Here is a 16,334-nt window from a genome sequence, read left to right as displayed (position 1 = left end):
TAACTGTCTCCTCAATGCTGGGCTCTTCTGAAATATTTATCTATTGCAGAATTCCGTGAAACAACTCTCATTGTGAAAACCAATCTTTTTTTTAAGGGGCCCTGCAGGTCTGATTCAGTGGTGTTGTGAATTGGGAACCTGAGGGCATCTGCCTAGTGGATGGTACTGTTGGGTAGGCTTACCATGCCAGATTACAAAGTGTGCCATCTTCTCTTGCATATGTCCCCATGTCCTGCAGTTACTGTAGACAACATTGAGCTGGGCTTTCATCTCCTGCCAGGGATAGAGCATTGCTATCCACGAAGGAGGTTCTGGAGTGTCAAAAACAGCCCTCCTCACATCCAGATGATACAGTATGCACATCCACTGCAAAACATAGAAACATAGAAACATAGAAACATAAGAACATAAGAAATAGGAGCAGGAGTAGGCCAATCGGCCCCTCGAGCCTGCTCCGCCATCAATAAGATCATGGCTGATCTGATCCTAACCGCCAATCTACTATCACAGAACTATCTCCTGAATCTAACAGAATTAGACACACGAAATAGGAGCAGGATCAGGCTACACGGCCCCTGGGCCCGCTCCGCTACCCACAGGGCCATGTCCGATCCGAACCTAGACTCATGTCCAAATTCCTGCCTGCTCCCCGTAACCCTTAATTCCCTTTACTTCTAGGTAACTGTCTATTTCTGTTTTAAATTTATGTAATGATGTAGCTTCTACAGCTTTTTGGGGCACCATATTCCATGGACCTACCACCCTCTGAGTGAAGTAGTTCCTCCTCATCTCAGTTTTGAAAGAGCAGCCCCTTATTCTAAGACTATGCCCCCTAGTTCTAGTTTCACCCATCATCGGGAACATCCTCCCCGCATCCACCCGATCCAACCCCTTCACAATCTTATATGTTTCAATAAGATCGCCTCTCATTCTTCTGAACTCTAATGAGTAGAGTCCCAATCTACTCAACCTCTCCTCATATGTCCATCCCCTCATCCCCGGGATTAACCGAGTGAACCTTCTTTGTACTGACTCGAGAGCAAGTATGTCCTTTCTTAAGTATGGACACCAAAACTACGCAGTATTCCAGGTGCGGTCTCACCAATACCTTGTACAACTGAAGCAATACCTCCCTATTTTTATATTCTATCCCCCTAGCAATGAAAGCCAACATTCCATTGGCCTTCTTAATCACTTGCTGCACCTGCATACTAACCTTTTGAGTTTCGTGCACCAGGACCCCCAGATCCCTTTGTACTTCAGTACTTTCCAGTTTCTTGCCATTAAGATAATAACTTGCTCTATGATTTTTCCTGCCAAAGTGCATAACCTCACACTTTCCAGTATTGTATTCCATCTGCCAAATCTCTGCCCACTTACTTAGCCTGTCTATGTCCCCTTGCAGGTTTTTTATGTCCTCCTCACTCACTACTTTCCCTCCCATCTTAGTATCATCTGCAAACTTTGATATGTTACACTCGGTCCCCTCCTCCAAATCGTTAATATAGATTGTAAAGAGTTGGGGACCCAGCACTGACCCCTGCGGAACACCACTAGTTACTGATTGCCAGTCTGAGAATGAACCATTTATCCCAACTCTCTGCCTTCTGTTAGATAGCCAATCCTCTATCCATGCCAGAATATTACCCCCAATCCTGTGATTTTTTATCTTAAACAATAATCTTTTGTGTGGCACCTTGTCAAATGCCTTTTGGAAGTCTAAATACACTACGTCCACTGGTTCCCCTTTATCCACCCTATATGTTACTTCCTCAAAGAACTCCAGCAAATTTGTCAAACATGACTTCCCCTTCATAAAACCATGCTGACTTTGTCCTATTAAATTATGATTATCCAAATGTCCTGTTACTGTCTCCTTAATAATGGACTCCAAAATTTTACCTACCACAGATGTTAGGCTAACCGGTCTATAGTTTCCAGCCTTCTGTCTACTGCCCTTTTTAAATAAGGGTGTTACATTAGCAGTTTTCCAGTCTGCCGGGACCTTTGCTGAGTCCAGGGAGTTTTGGAAAATTATTACCAATGCATCCACAATCCCTACCGCCACTTCCCTCAAGACCCTAGGATGTAAGCCATCAGGTCCAGGTGATTCATCCGCCTTGAGTCCCATTATTTTACCGAGTACCACTTCCTTAGTGATTTTGATCGTGTTTATCTCCTCCCCCCCTATAGCCCCCTGTTTGTCCAGTGTTGGGATATTCTTAGTGTCTTCTACTGTAAAGACTGATACAAAATATTCATTCAGTGTTTTTGCCATCTCCACATTTCCCACCATTAATTTCCCGGTCTCATCCTCTAAGGGACCAACATTTACTTTAGCCACCCTTTTTCTTTTTATATAACTATAAAAACTCTTATCTGTTTTTATATTTTTTGCTAATTTACTTTCATAATCTATCTTCCCTTTCTTAATCAATCTTTTTGTTATTTTTTGCTGTCTTTTAAAGTTTTCCCAATCCTCTATCCTCCCACTAGATTTGTCTACCTTATATGCCCTTGTTTTTAGTCGAATACTATCCTTAATTTCTTTACTTAGCCACGGATGGCTGTCTTTTCTTTTACACCCTTTTCTTCTCGGTGGAATATATATTTTTTGGAAGTTGTAAAATAACTCCTTAAATGTACACCACTGATCATGTATCGTCTTACCCTTTAATCTATTTTCACAATCCACTCTACTCAATTCCGCTCTCATACCTTCATAGTCTCCTTTATTCAAGCTTAGCACGCTTGTTTGAGATCCAACCTTCTCACCCTCTAATTGAATATGGAATTCAACCATGTTATGGTCACTCATTCCAAGGGGATCCTTTACTAGGACATTTTTAATTAATCCTGTCTCGTTACACAGGACCAGATCTAAGGTTGCTTGCCCCCTGGTCGGTTCAGTTACATACTGCTCAAGAAACCCATCCCTAATACACTCAATGAACTCATCCTCAAGGCAGCCCTGCCCAATTTGATTTGTCCAATTAATATGATAGTTAAAATCCCCCATAATTATAGATGTTCCCTTATTACAAGGCTCAACTATTTCCTGATTGATACTCCGTCCAACAGAGTTGCAACTGTTCGGAGGCCTATAGACTATGCCCACTAGTGTTTTTTTCCCCTTATTATTCCTTACCTCCACCCAAACTGTTTCATTATCCTGATCTTTTGACCCAATATCATTTCTCTGTATTACAGTGATTCCTTCCTTTATTAACATAGCCACCCCACCTCCCCTTCCTTCCTGCCTGTCCTTCCTGATCATTAAATAACCTGGTATGTTTAATTCCCAGGCATTGTCACCCTGCAGCCATGTTTCTGTAATGGCCACAAGATCATACCCATATGTAGTTATTTGTGCCATTAACTCGTCTATTTTGTTACGAATGCTACGTGCATTCAGATAGAGAACTTTCAAATATGTTTTGTGACACTTAGTTCCTGCTTTTGCCCTTTTTATTACTTTACCTTTTACTCCATACCTTCTGCCCCTTCCTGACATGCTCTGGTTTTTAATTTCCACACTGCTACCTAAATCTATGACCTTCTCTGTTGTCATTTTTATTATTTGCTCTCTAGGAACCTCCCCCCCACTAGTTAGTTTAAAGCCCTCTCTACAGCCCTAGTTATATGATCCGCCAGGACTCTAGTCCCAGCACTGGCCAAGTGAAGCCCGTCCCAACGGAACAGCTCCCTCCTGTCCCAGTACTGGTGCCAGTGTCCCAGGAAGCAAAACCCATTTCTCCCACACCAGTCTTTGAGCCACGCATTTAACTCTCTAATTTTATTTGTCCTAGCCAAATTCGCTCGTGGCTCAGGTAATAATCCAGAGATTATTACCCTTGAGGTTCTGTTTTTTAATTTGACCCCTAGCTGCTCATACTCCTTTAACAGAACCGGCTTCCTAGTCCTATCTATGTCGTTTGTACCAACATGGACCACGACAACTGGATCCACCCCCTCCCACTGCAAGTTTCTTTCCAGCCCAAAGGATCTCCATATATTTTTAGAATTCTCTCACATAAATCTTCTGTATCAATAACTCGCGAACTCAATCTATGTACACTCTTTGGTGAAGAGTTACATTTCTGAGCGGAGATCTCCGTACCCTCATAATATCCGGGACGTTACAGTCTAGCTAAACTTATTAAAAGTGCTATCTGGAGGATGGTAAGATTCTCGGGTTGCTCCTTTCCTTTAGGGAGAGATAGCCAGGACCTTTAGACCCAGTTAAGCGTCTTTAGGATTTGGCTACCTCAATCTTTAGTTGAAAGTGAACATCTGAGAAATACGCCTGATCCGGGATAGCCCCTAAGGGGCTAGGACTAGTAAATATCCCTTCGACCTCACCAAGATATTTCACCAAAGCAAAACACAAACTTCAGATACTATTTTTTTTTAAATGAGAGAGGAACTATTAATGCTAATTTAAATTTCTCAGATAGCAATTACTCACCACAGTAATTCCAATCCTCTGTGGAGGGTCTTCTATGTTGCCAGGTTTGTATCACGCCACCTAATGGTACAGAGTTTGGGTGTAAAGTCTTACTGTCCATTCATACAACATTTCTATTTACTCCCCACTCTTGAATGGCCCCCTGTTCCCCTGCTCATCCTCCCTGCAGTCCCTGCTCCTGTCCCCACAGGGAGTAAGAACCTCGAACCTGTTGGACAAGAGCAAGGGCTGCGGCTCCACCAGCTCTACCTCCTGGATCCCCGTACCTGCCGCACTCGTAGTCACACTGTCCTGTCCCTGACCATGGGTTACATCTGAATTAATTAACTTCATAGGTGTGACCACCTCCTGATACACAGAGTCCAGGTACTTCTCCCCCTCCCTGATGTGTCGCAGTGTCTGAAACTCAGACTCCAGCTCATCAACACGGAGCTGGAGTTCCTGTAGCAGCAGACACTTGTCACAGACGTAATCACCGTGAGCCTCAATGGGGTTCACCGGCTCCCACATCTCGCAACAGTAACACATCACCTGCTCCATTCTATGTAATTAATTAAATTTTTTATTGTTAGTTATGGACACCCTCTGCCCGATTTTTAGATGCTAGTATCCCCTTTAATTAATTGGATTTAAATTAAATCAATCCCTCTAGTTACACCAGTTAAATGGTTTACCAACAGTCACTCTGCACCAGAAAGGCCTTATTAACTACAACCCACAGAGTTAAAGTTTGAAAAGAGCACCTAACACCCCACTTACCCTAACTCACAGCACTCTTTGATGACTCGCACTAGGACTGGTCTTTTTATACTGTTTGTTTGTTTACAGCCAAATAAGTCACCCCTGCTGATTGGTTAGAAAACTGGTTTCCACTGCCTGCTGTGCCAATTTACTCCTACTGCAGTGTAAACTTGTTTTACTCTTCTTAAACCAACAGAATCCCAAATATTTAACTTTTCCCCTTTACTTCAACTGCTTAAGTAATCTTATCAAGAATGATTTAAAGAGAAATAACAATTAAAGAACTCTCACACTTACCCAAACTCACAGCACTCTTTGATGACTCGCACAGAAGATAGGAGTAGGCCATTCGGCCCCTCGAGCCTGCTCCGCCATTCAATGAGATCATGGCTGATCATCCAAATTCAGTACCCTGTCCCTGCTTTCTCCCCATATCCCTTGATTCCTTTAGCCTTAAGAAATATATTTAACTCCGTCTTGAATATATTTAATGAATTGGCCTCTACTGCCTTCTGTGGTAGAGAATTCCACAGGTTCACCACTCTCTGGGTGAAGAAATTCCTTCTCATCTCTGTCCTAAATGGCTTACCCCTTATCCTTAGACTGACCCCTGGTTCTCGACTCCTTGGCTATCGGGAACATCCTTCCTGCATCTAGTCTGTCTAGTCCTGTTAGAATTTTATAAGTTTCAATGAGATCCCCTCTCATTCTTCTAAACTCCAGCGAGTATAAGCCCAATCGACCCAATCTCTCGTCATACGTCATTCCTGCCATCCCAGGTATCAGCCTGGTGAATCTTCGCTGCACTCCCTCCATGGCAAGAACGTCCTTCCTCAGATAAGGCGACCAAAACTGCACACAATACTCAAGGTGTGGTCTCACCAAGGCCCTGTACAACTGCAGCAAGACATCCTTGTTCCTGTACTCGAACCCTCTCGCTACGAAGGCCAACATACCATTTGCCTTCTTAACCGCCTGCTACACCTGCATGCTTACCTTCAGTGACTGGTGCACAAGGACACCCGGATCTCGTTGCACTTCCCCTTCTCCCAATCTATTGCCCTTCAGATAATAATCTGCCTTCCTGTTTTTGCCACCGAAGTGGATAACCTCGCATTTATCCACGTTCTATTGCATCTGCCATGTTTCTGCCCAATCACCCAACCTGTCCAAATCATCCTGGAGTTTCTCGGCATCCTCCTCACAGCACACACGCCCACCCAGCTTTGTGTCGTCTGCAAACTTGGAGATATTACACCTAGTTCCCTCGTCTAGATCATTAATATATATTGTGAATAGCTGGGGTCCTAGGACCGATCCCTGACACCAAACGGGGAGTTGGGGCTGCAAGGCTCAGCCACAGACTCCTTCTCCTGCCTCCAGTTTGTATTTTCAATCCTCTCATTCGTGGCTGTGACTTCTTCCTCCTTTTATACAACCTTTACAAAGGCTGAAAAATTGGCACAAGCATTTTCTTTGGCTCATAAAAAGGCTCCAGTATTTTTTATCCCCATGTATAATGGCCATTTACCTTTTCGTTTGAGCAGTTGTGATATTCTGTGCAGCCCCCTTCGTCTCACTCCCTGCACAAGGCTCAAGCTATGGAGGGGGTATATGATCATGGTATTCATGAGCTGACTTTGCAGCATCCGACGAGACCAACTCATCACAAAGGTTGTGCACTCTGGGTCTCACGCAGTGGTCCCAGCGGCTGTCTAGCTGGGTTCTTCGAATCGGTCTTTATAAATCAGCCAACTGGGATGGCCTTTAGGAATTTATTGCAACTTTTCCCGGCTCCAAATGCTGCTTCCACTCTTCTGACCTTCTACCTGTGCCAATGAAGTAACTGATGATGTTCTAACTGCCACAGAAGATTTCATATCATCCATCAGATTTGGTACACATCTTGGTGTAATCATAATCTATTCTACCTGACACCTTGATCCATCTCTACAGATAACTTCTGTTACTCCACAATTGGAGCTGATAAAAGTAATTTTATTGAAAAGAAGTGGCAACTGCTGTCATCCTAACCCTCCAGCAGATCATAGAGTCATAGAGTTATACAGCACAGAAAGAGGCCCTTCGGCCCATCGCGTCCGCGCCAGCCATCAAGCCTTGTCTAATCTAATCCCATTTTCCAGCACTTGGTCCATAGCCTTGTATGCTATGGCCTTTCAAGTGCTCATCCAAATGCTTCTTGAATGTTGTGAGGGTTCCTGCCTCTACCACCCTTTCAGGCAGTGAGTTCCAGATTCCAACCACCCTCTGGGTGAAAATGTTTTTCCTCAAATCCCCTCTAAACCGCCTGCCCCTTACCTTGAAACTATGCCCCTTGGTTATTGACCCCTCTACTAAGGGGAAAAGTTCCTTTCTATCTACCCTATCTAGGCCCCTCATAATTTTGTACACCTCAATCAGGTCCCCCCTCAGCCTTCTCTGCTCCAAGGAAAACAACCCCAGCCTGTTCAGTCTTTCTTCATAGCTGAAGCGCTCCAGCCCAGGTAACATCCTGGTAAATCTCCTCTGCACCCTCTCCAAAGCAATCACATCCTTCCTATAGTGTGGTGACTAGAACTGCACACAGTATTCCAGCTGTGGCCTAACCAGCGTTTTGTACAGCTCCATCATAACCTCCCTGCTCTTGCCTTCATTAGCCGAGGCATAGAATATAAGTATCCCATATGCCTTTTTAACCACCTTATCCACCTGTTCTGCTGCCTTCAGGGACCTATGTACATGCACACCAAGGTCCCTCTGATCCTCTTGTCTTTCCTAGGGTCTTACCATTCATTGTGTATTCCCTTGCCTTGTTAGTCCGTCCAAAATGCATCACCTCACACTTTTCAGGGTTAAATTCCATTTGCCACTGTTCCGCCCATCTGACCAACCCATCTATATCGTCCTGTAGCCTGAGGCTTCCCTCCTCGCTATTTACCACCCCACCAATTTTCGTGTCATCTGAGAACTTACTGATCATACCTTTTACATTCACATCCAAATCATTAATGTAGACCACAAACAGCAAGGGACCCAGCACCGATCCCTGCGGTACCCCACTGGACACAGGCTTCCAGTCACAAAAACAACCTTCCACCATCACCCTCTGCCTCCTGCCACTCAGCCAGTTTCAAAATGCCAAACATGTTCTTGTACTTTTTGTAAATCTTCCTTTCAACCTCTTCCCGATGGTACAGCTTTTAGTTTGCCAAAAGAGGAAACTGATCTTTTTGGCTCTCTTTTTTCTCCTCCGACTGTAACTTCGACCCTGTTGAAGAACCTCCCTCCCTTGCTCTATTCTGTTCTACTATTATGATTGACATCAAGTTTCATGTCCAGCGTGTCTATCCGATCCTCTATGTTCTCAATTTCTAAAGTACCTCCTGTCCTGATGGGATCCCTCCCACTGTCCTCAAGATGCATGCCTCCAAACTTACCCTTCTCCTGTGCTGTCCTGTCAATCTCGCTTACTACCAGTGTACTACTTTCTTGTGGCTCTTATGACTCAAATTACCTATTGCCCTTTTATTGGTACTTTCAAAACTTGTGGAAGCCACTGCCAACAAATCATCCATCACCATGAAAGTTCTGGCCTAATCTATTATCGCCAGTGTGACTTTTTGTTTGACCACTTCACCTGTGATCTTGCTGCCTACGTTCTGCACCTCTGGAACTCGGTTCAGATATCTCTGAAGCCTTTGGCAGAGTCTGACTCTCGTTTTCTTTTTAACTATCTTGGTGGTGTCCTCCATTATGGCCTTGGCTTTGCCTCTTGGTTTTTTTCAATTAAAAAAAAATCGAGAGTCTGAATGAACTGTCATACCGAACATAAAACCAAGTTCTTATAGAATAATGAGCAGGAGTAACATTTGAGCTGCAAGTGCAGTGGATTTGACGGACTGTTTGGATTTGACGAACTGTTTTGCTCCCTCTTTTAGGAAAGTGCCTGTGCCAGATGTCTGGTGAAATGCTGCGCGTGCTGTCTCTGCTGTCTGGAAAAGTGGCTGCGATTTTTGAACCAGGTACTTCGCTCCCGTAAGAGCTGCTAGTGAACTAATGGGGTTTGTGCAATGATCTTTATTCAGGACGAATTGAAAAGGCTTTGTACTTGGGTACAGCAGCAGTCAATGTGTGATGGTTACACACTAGATCTGAGAATATTATGTCGACCTGAGATAGACCCTTTCAAAAGTCAGAATGTGATTCTGAGATTAATAATGCAATTTTTTTGCATGGAATATAAATTCAAAAAGGTTCAAATGATGGCAGTAAACCTGAAATATCGGTGGTCCCATTATCTGCCTTCTCACTTACCGGTGATGATCTTTGCCAGGGGAGTCAGGGCTGGTAGTGTTATGGAGACCAGCGGGAGTCGGGGCTGGTATATTATGGAGACCAGCGGGAGTCGGGGCTGGTATATTATGGAAACCAGCGGGAGTCAGGGCTGGTAGTGTTATGGAAACCAGCGGGAGTCGGGGCTGGTAGTGTTATGGAAACCAGCGGGAGTCGGGGCTGGTAGTGTTATGGAGACCAGCGGGAGTCAGGGCTGGTATATTATGGAGGCCAGGGGAGTCGGGGCTGGTAGTGTTATGGAAACCAGCGGGAGTCAGGGCTGGTAGTGTTATGGAAACCAGCGGGAGTCGGGGCTGGTAGTGTTATGGAAACCAGCGGGAGTCGGGGCTGGTAGTGTTATGGAGACCAGCGGGAGTCGGGGCTGGTAGTGTTATGGAAACCAGCGGGAGTCGGGGCTGGTAGTGTTATGGAGACCAGCGGGAGTCGGGGCTGGTATATTATGGAGACCAGCGGGAGTCGGGGCTGGTATATTATGGAGACCAGCGGGAGTCGGGGCTGGTATATTATGGAGACCAGCGGGAGTCGGGGCTGGTATATTATGGAGACCAGCGGGAGTCGGGGCTGGTATATTATGGAGACCAGCGGGAGTCGGGGCTGGTATATTATGGAGGCCAGGGGAGTCGGGGCTGGTAGTGTTATGGAAACCAGCGGGAGTCAGGGCTGGTAGTGTTATGGAAACCAGCGGGAGTCAGGGCTGGTAGTGTTATGGAAACCAGCGGGAGTCAGGGCTGGTAGTGTTATGGAAACCAGCGGGAGTCAGGGCTGGTAGTGTTATGGAAACCAGCGGGAGTCAGGGCTGGTAGTGTTATGGAAACCAGCGGGAGTCGGGGCTGGTAGTGTTATGGAAACCAGCGGGAGTCGGGGCTGGTAGTGTTATGGAAACCAGCGGGAGTCGGGGCTGGTAGTGTTATGGAGACCAGCGGGAGTCAGGGCTGGTAGTGTTATGGAGACCAGCGGGAGTCAGGGCTGGTAGTGTTATGGAGGCCAGGGGAGTCAGGGCTGGTAGTGTTTTTTTCATCCCTATTCTGGTTTTACTGACAACACCTGGAACTGCAGCAGCTGATCTACCAGCTCAATCCTGCCCTGTGCTCCCATCCACAATTCCAGCCATTAGACCCAAGAAAAACAACACAAAATGCCTCCGAAGTAGCAGAGATTGTAGTGATCAATAACATGTCATTCTGTGGTGGACACTAGGTGGAGCAGTAGAGCTGTATATAGCTGTATGTACAAGACTACACTACCCAGCTATATATTATATTAAGACTACATTACCCATGAGGCTAGGCTACCCACAAGGTAGCAGTCAAAATGGAAGCCTCTACAAGATGCTGTACAAGTCCACATGTGCTCAATAAAAAGTAACTAGCAAAAGCTAGCTGTGTTCATAATATGAATGTCTAGTTATTAATGAACATAACAGAGATGACTCCTGAAGGCAGCATGTGATCACCTCCAGTGACCTTGTCATCAGATTCCTACAGCGTCGATCTCCTTGGAGCCTGACTATTTAAATGGGCTCCTGTTCCGATGTGTGGGGTGCAATTATCCACTCTGCATTGTTCAGTAAAATTTTCAAAATAACATTACAAGAGTACAAGATGGTTATAGAAATTGGACTAGGATCCTCCCAGTGGGTTGCAATAGAGAAGTGACCAAGAAATGGAACAGGTAGCCTTTACTTGTTCCTCTTGAGTTATCAAAACTTGCAGTAACTTGTGTTTGTATATATGCAATAACTTTTACTTCATTGCTACATTAAACCGTTTATTTTGAAAATCCAGGGGGAAAAATTCAGTTACTTTGCGCCTCCCGTTAGTGTCCTAAAAGGGCGCTAACGGGACGCAAAGCAACTAACGACCGGGCGCGGCGCCGCCAACGCGCCTGTGAAATTCAGCAGGAGGTTAGCAGTAGCAGTAACTGTTAGCGCCCCGTGGCGCTGCGCCGCCAGCAATGACATCATCGCCGTGCGCAGCGCCCCATGAGTTACCGCTGGACGCTATGACGGGGTCAGGGGGGCCTACCTGCGGCCAGGGTGGCGCTAATTAAAGTTGCGATGCCAGGCGGCCATTTTTGTTGCTGGCCGCCTGCCAGCACCTGCCCCCGTTGCCTTCCCCAGCCTCCTCTTCAGCTCCCCCCCCCGGCAGAGTGCCTGCTCTCTTGAGTGCCGGGCTCTTTTGCCGGCACTCTGATCCCTGGTGGCCCAGCTGGGCCCCGGGTTGCTCTGCGCAAGACCCCTCCCCTTTAAGAAGGGGAGGAAGGCCTGCAGTACCGTGGTACATAGCGCCATGATATTCCCTCGCAGCACCCCAAGAGGGAGGTGGGACACTTCCAGTAGCGCCCCACCTCCCTCTTGGGGTGCTACCGATGAATTTCGGCTGCGGGGGTGCTAATTTTTTTGGGGCACTAAAAGTAGCAAAAGTAACACCCCAAAGGGGGCGTGGCTCAATTTCCCCCCCCCCCCCCCAGTGTATTCATCTGTTGTACTTGCTTGGTTTAAAAAGTATGTTTGTTACTTCCGCAACTGTATTTGATGTAGCTTTTGTTTAACTTATTTATAAAACTCTTTAGGTGTTGATATTGCAGCATGTGTGCTGCTGATTTTCACAGTCTGGGGAACTTGGAGGATAGGTTTCACCGAAGAAGGGAGGGAGGGAACTATCTGGGGTCTCTTCCAACATTGCTCAAATGTGGCCTCTCAAACAGCCCCTATTGAGCAGGACCTTATGCATTTGAAGGGCAGCAAACAAGTCCGCCCACGAGGCAGTCCTTGTCCACGTCATCCTCCAGAAAACGACGCCGTGACCTCGCCTGCTTATTTGGTGATACTGTAAGCAAGAATGCTGCTTTGTGATTGAAATACGTGCCATTGCTTAAACTTCAAGGCCTAGGTTCCTTTATCTGTGGCTTGGAGGGTGCACAAGGCCAGGCTATTTATCCAGCTCTGCTATTGATGGTTGGGTGGAACCAGCCTGAACAGTCGAAGGTCAGAGGTTTCTCAGGGAGCCAAACAGAGCAGGGGAAAGAGGAATCACTTGAACAACAAAAGATGTGAAGCTGTAATACTACCTTACGCTTCAAGAACTAAATCAGGTATTTTACTTTTATTCGTTAATGTAATTTTGCTGTTTGTTTTATTAGAAGCGTTTTTTTAAATCTGAAAGTAAGTTTATTTATTTAAATCTTTCAATGTTTCTGCTAACTTTTTTACCATATTAATTTTAATTTTTAACACCAGCTTTTTAAGTGCATTTCCATGCACTTTGCTTGTTTAAATACATTAAACATTATTACTTTTTTGTTAACCTGTATTTTAAACTAATTGAGATTAGCCTCATGATCTTAATTTCCTTTTTTTTTAATAAAGCATATTAATTTTGCAACCAGTTTGCGATGCTTTTCCTTGCACTTTGGTGCTAACCTGCTTCTTGTAATCACCTTTCCACGTGTTATTTTCCAGGTCAGTTGAAAATGAACAGTGAGGTTTACATTGAGAACGAAAATGTCATCATGGCAAAGAAGGGACAGAAGAATGAATGCATCAGAGAAGAAACTACACGGTGCAAGATTGTCCAGCTGTTTGTTGTCAGACTACTGAAGCCACTTCTTTGGCCAGGAGTCCTCCCCCCGCACAACTGACCCTTTCTCCCGCTTGCAGAATTCCCATTCTACCTGGACCCCTCCCCCTGGCCTCTTACCCTCTCTAGATCTTTTCATCGCTAACTGCCGCCGTGACATCGGCCGTCTCCATTTCTCTGCTCCCCTCACTCACTCCAACCTACCTCCCTCTGAACTTGCAGCACTCCATTCTCTTAGATCCAACCCTGACATTGTCATTAAACCCGCTGACAAGGGTGGTGCTGTTGTTGTTTGGCGTACTGACCTCTACCTAGCGGAAGCTGAACGCCAACTCTCCGACACCTGCTCCTACCTCCACCTGGACCATGACCCCACTACCGAACATCAAACCACCGTTTCCAAGACTGTCACTGACCTCATCTCCTCTGGAGATCTTCCCCCCGCTGCCACCAACCTCATAGTTCCCCAACCCCGCACAGCCCGCTTCTACCTCCTTCCCAAGATCCACAAACAGGACTGCCCTGGTAGACCCATCGTTTCAGCCTGTTCTTGCCCCACGGAACTTATCTCTTCCTATCTTGACTCTATCTTTTCTCCCCTTGTCCAGTCTCTTCCCACCTACATCCGCGACTCTTCGGACGCCCTCCGCCACTTTAACAGTTTCCAGTTTCCTGGCCCCAACCGCTTCCTTTTCACCATGGACGTACAATCCCTCTACACCTCCATCCCCCACCCGGATGGCCTGAGGGCACTCCGCTTCTTCCTTGAACAGAGGCTCGTCCAGTCCCCATCCACCACCACCCTCCTCCGCTTGGCTGAACTTGTTCTCACATTGAACAACTTCTCCTTTAACTCCACTCATTTCCTCCAAATCAAAGGTGTTGCCATGGGTACCCGCATGGGTCCTAGCTATGCCTGCCTTTTCGTGGGCTATGTGGAACAATCTTTGTTCCAGTCCTACTCGGGTCCCCTCCCTCACCTCTTTTTCCGATACATTGATGACTGTATCGGTGCCGTTTCCTGCTCTTGCCCCGAACTTGACAATTTCATTCACTTTGCCTCCAATTTCCACCCTTCCCTCACCTTCACATGGTCCATCTCTGACTCTTCCCTTCCCTTCCTCGACTTCTCCGTCTCCATCTCTGGGGATAGGTTATCGACCAATATTTACTACAAGCCCATCGACTCCCACAGCTACCTGGACTACACTTCCTCCCACCCCGCTTCCTGTAAGGACTCTATTCCATTCTCCCAGTTTCTCCGCCTCCGCCGTATCTGCTCCGACGATGCCACCTTCCACACCAGTGCTTCAGACATGTCTTCCTTTTTCCGCAACCGAGGATTCCCCTCTACCGTGGTTGACACCGCCCTCGACCGTGTCAGTTCTATCTCCCGCACCTCTGCCCTCACCCCTGCCCCTCCCTCCCGGAACCACGATAGGGTTCCCCTTGTCCTCACCTTTCACCCCACCAGCCTCCACATTCAACGGATCATCCTCCGGCATTTCCGCTACCTCCAAAGTGATCCCACCACCAAACGTATCTTCCCCTCCCCTCCCCTTTCAGCATTCCGCAGGGACCGCTCTCTCCGAGACACCCTAGTCCACTCCTCTATCACCCCAAACAGCCCTTCCCCTTCGCCTGGCACCTTCCCGTGCAAGCGGAGGAGATGTAACACCTGCCCCTATACCTCCCCCCTCCCCACTGTCCAGGGCCCCAAACACCCCTTCCAGGTGAAACAGCGATTCACTTGTACTTCTCGCAATCTAGTATACTGTATTCGCTGCTCACGATGCGGTCTCCTCTACATTGGGGAGACCAAACGCAGATTGGGTGACCGCTTTGCGGAACACCTCCGTTCAGTCCGTAAGGGTGACCCCGAGCTTCCGGTCGCCTGTCATTTCAATTCACCGCTCCATTCCCACTCGGACCTCACCGTCCTTGGCCTCTTGTACTGTTCCACGGAAGCTCAACGTAAACTCGAGGAACAGCACCTCATCTTCCGATTAGGCACTCTGCAGCCTTCCGGTCTCAATATCGAGTTCAACAATTTCAGATCATAACCTCGGCCCCTATTTCATTTTCACTTATATTTTTCCACTCCTTTCCTTTCCCCCCCCCCCCTTTCCTTTTGTTTCTCTCTCACACCTGGCAGCTATCTTTTGCCCTGCCAGTACACTTTACACCTAATCACAGCCTATTACCATCTCGTCTAGCTTCTAATCTCTTTTACTTGTTTTGGTTCTTTTATTCTTTTGTCCGATCGCAGCCCTGCCTTCGATCTAGTTCCTTTTCTCTCCAGTTTTGAAGAAGGGTCAAACCCGAAACGTCAACTCAAATTTCTCTCCATGGATGTTGCCTGACTTGCTGAGTTTTTCCAGCATTTTCTGTTGTTATACTGAAGCCAGAGACTGCAGTGAAAACTACTGAGGCACAACGGCTCTAAAGTACTAGACAGACATGAGAATTTTCTACCTCGGACTTAAACTCATGTTGGGCCTCAGTTTCCTTGCAGGGACTTGTGCCTCGAGCTTTTTGCAAGGACAGCGTGAAGCACAGCTTCGCCTCTCTGTTTCAGTGTTGGTTATTCCAAGGTATCCTTTCTGGCACAAACATGAAGTTTGTAAAGACATGATCAGCTGTCGCCATGGTAGCCATCTATCCGTGGCCTCAGTTCATTGCAGTGTATCTCTCATTCCGCTGCTCCGTTCAGCTGCTGCACAAAGCAGTGATTATTCACAGCAAGCAGCTCATGGAAAAAGAGGAACTGGAAAAGCGCCACAGTGCTGTTCTCATGACTCTCACTGGCTGATCTGCTGCCATTGTCATCGCTGGACGCTGGCCAGAAACCTGCGTTTCTATAAACATCCATACTTTTAATAACAAAACTTACAATGAAATAAACACTTAAACTTTGCACAATTATTATGGTGTTAGCTCTTCGGTGACCGTTTCTATCGGTGCTCGTCTTTCAGTGTTTGCTCCAGACTGATTTGGATTGTAAACAAAGTTGGAAGTGGAATGGGAGGGAAACAATCGAGCCATTTAAAGAAAAAAATCATTGCACAACTATCTCTTACTTTGTAGCAGACAGCTTGGTTTAATAATTCAGCAAGTTGTTTTCTTCGAAGCGGAAGTATTGAAGTCGGAGCCCACCCACTCTATTTTAGCAGGTTGTTAAGGGTCAGCTTTGT

The 16,334-nt window shown here is 46.4% G+C and overlaps 1 protein-coding gene across 2 annotated transcripts in view; it reads left to right on the top strand.

Moving 5' to 3' along the window:
* Window positions 1-16,334, top strand: part of LOC147122304 (choline transporter-like protein 3) — a 119,686-nt gene that overhangs the window by 84,368 nt on the left and 18,984 nt on the right. For both annotated transcript variants that reach the window (XM_085983282.1, XM_085983281.1), the window contains exon 12: window positions 9,148-9,231. In XM_085983282.1, coding sequence (XP_085839408.1) covers window positions 9,148-9,231 — 84 coding nt within the window. The remainder of the gene's footprint in view (window positions 1-9,147; window positions 9,232-16,334) is intronic.

Source organism: Somniosus microcephalus, chromosome 3 (assembly GCF_052327205.1).
Source record: "Somniosus microcephalus isolate GS21.2 chromosome 3, FLI_Smic_1.0, whole genome shotgun sequence".
Lineage (NCBI taxonomy): Eukaryota > Metazoa > Chordata > Chondrichthyes > Squaliformes > Somniosidae > Somniosus > Somniosus microcephalus.
This window is presented reverse-complemented; position numbering and strand designations above follow the sequence as displayed.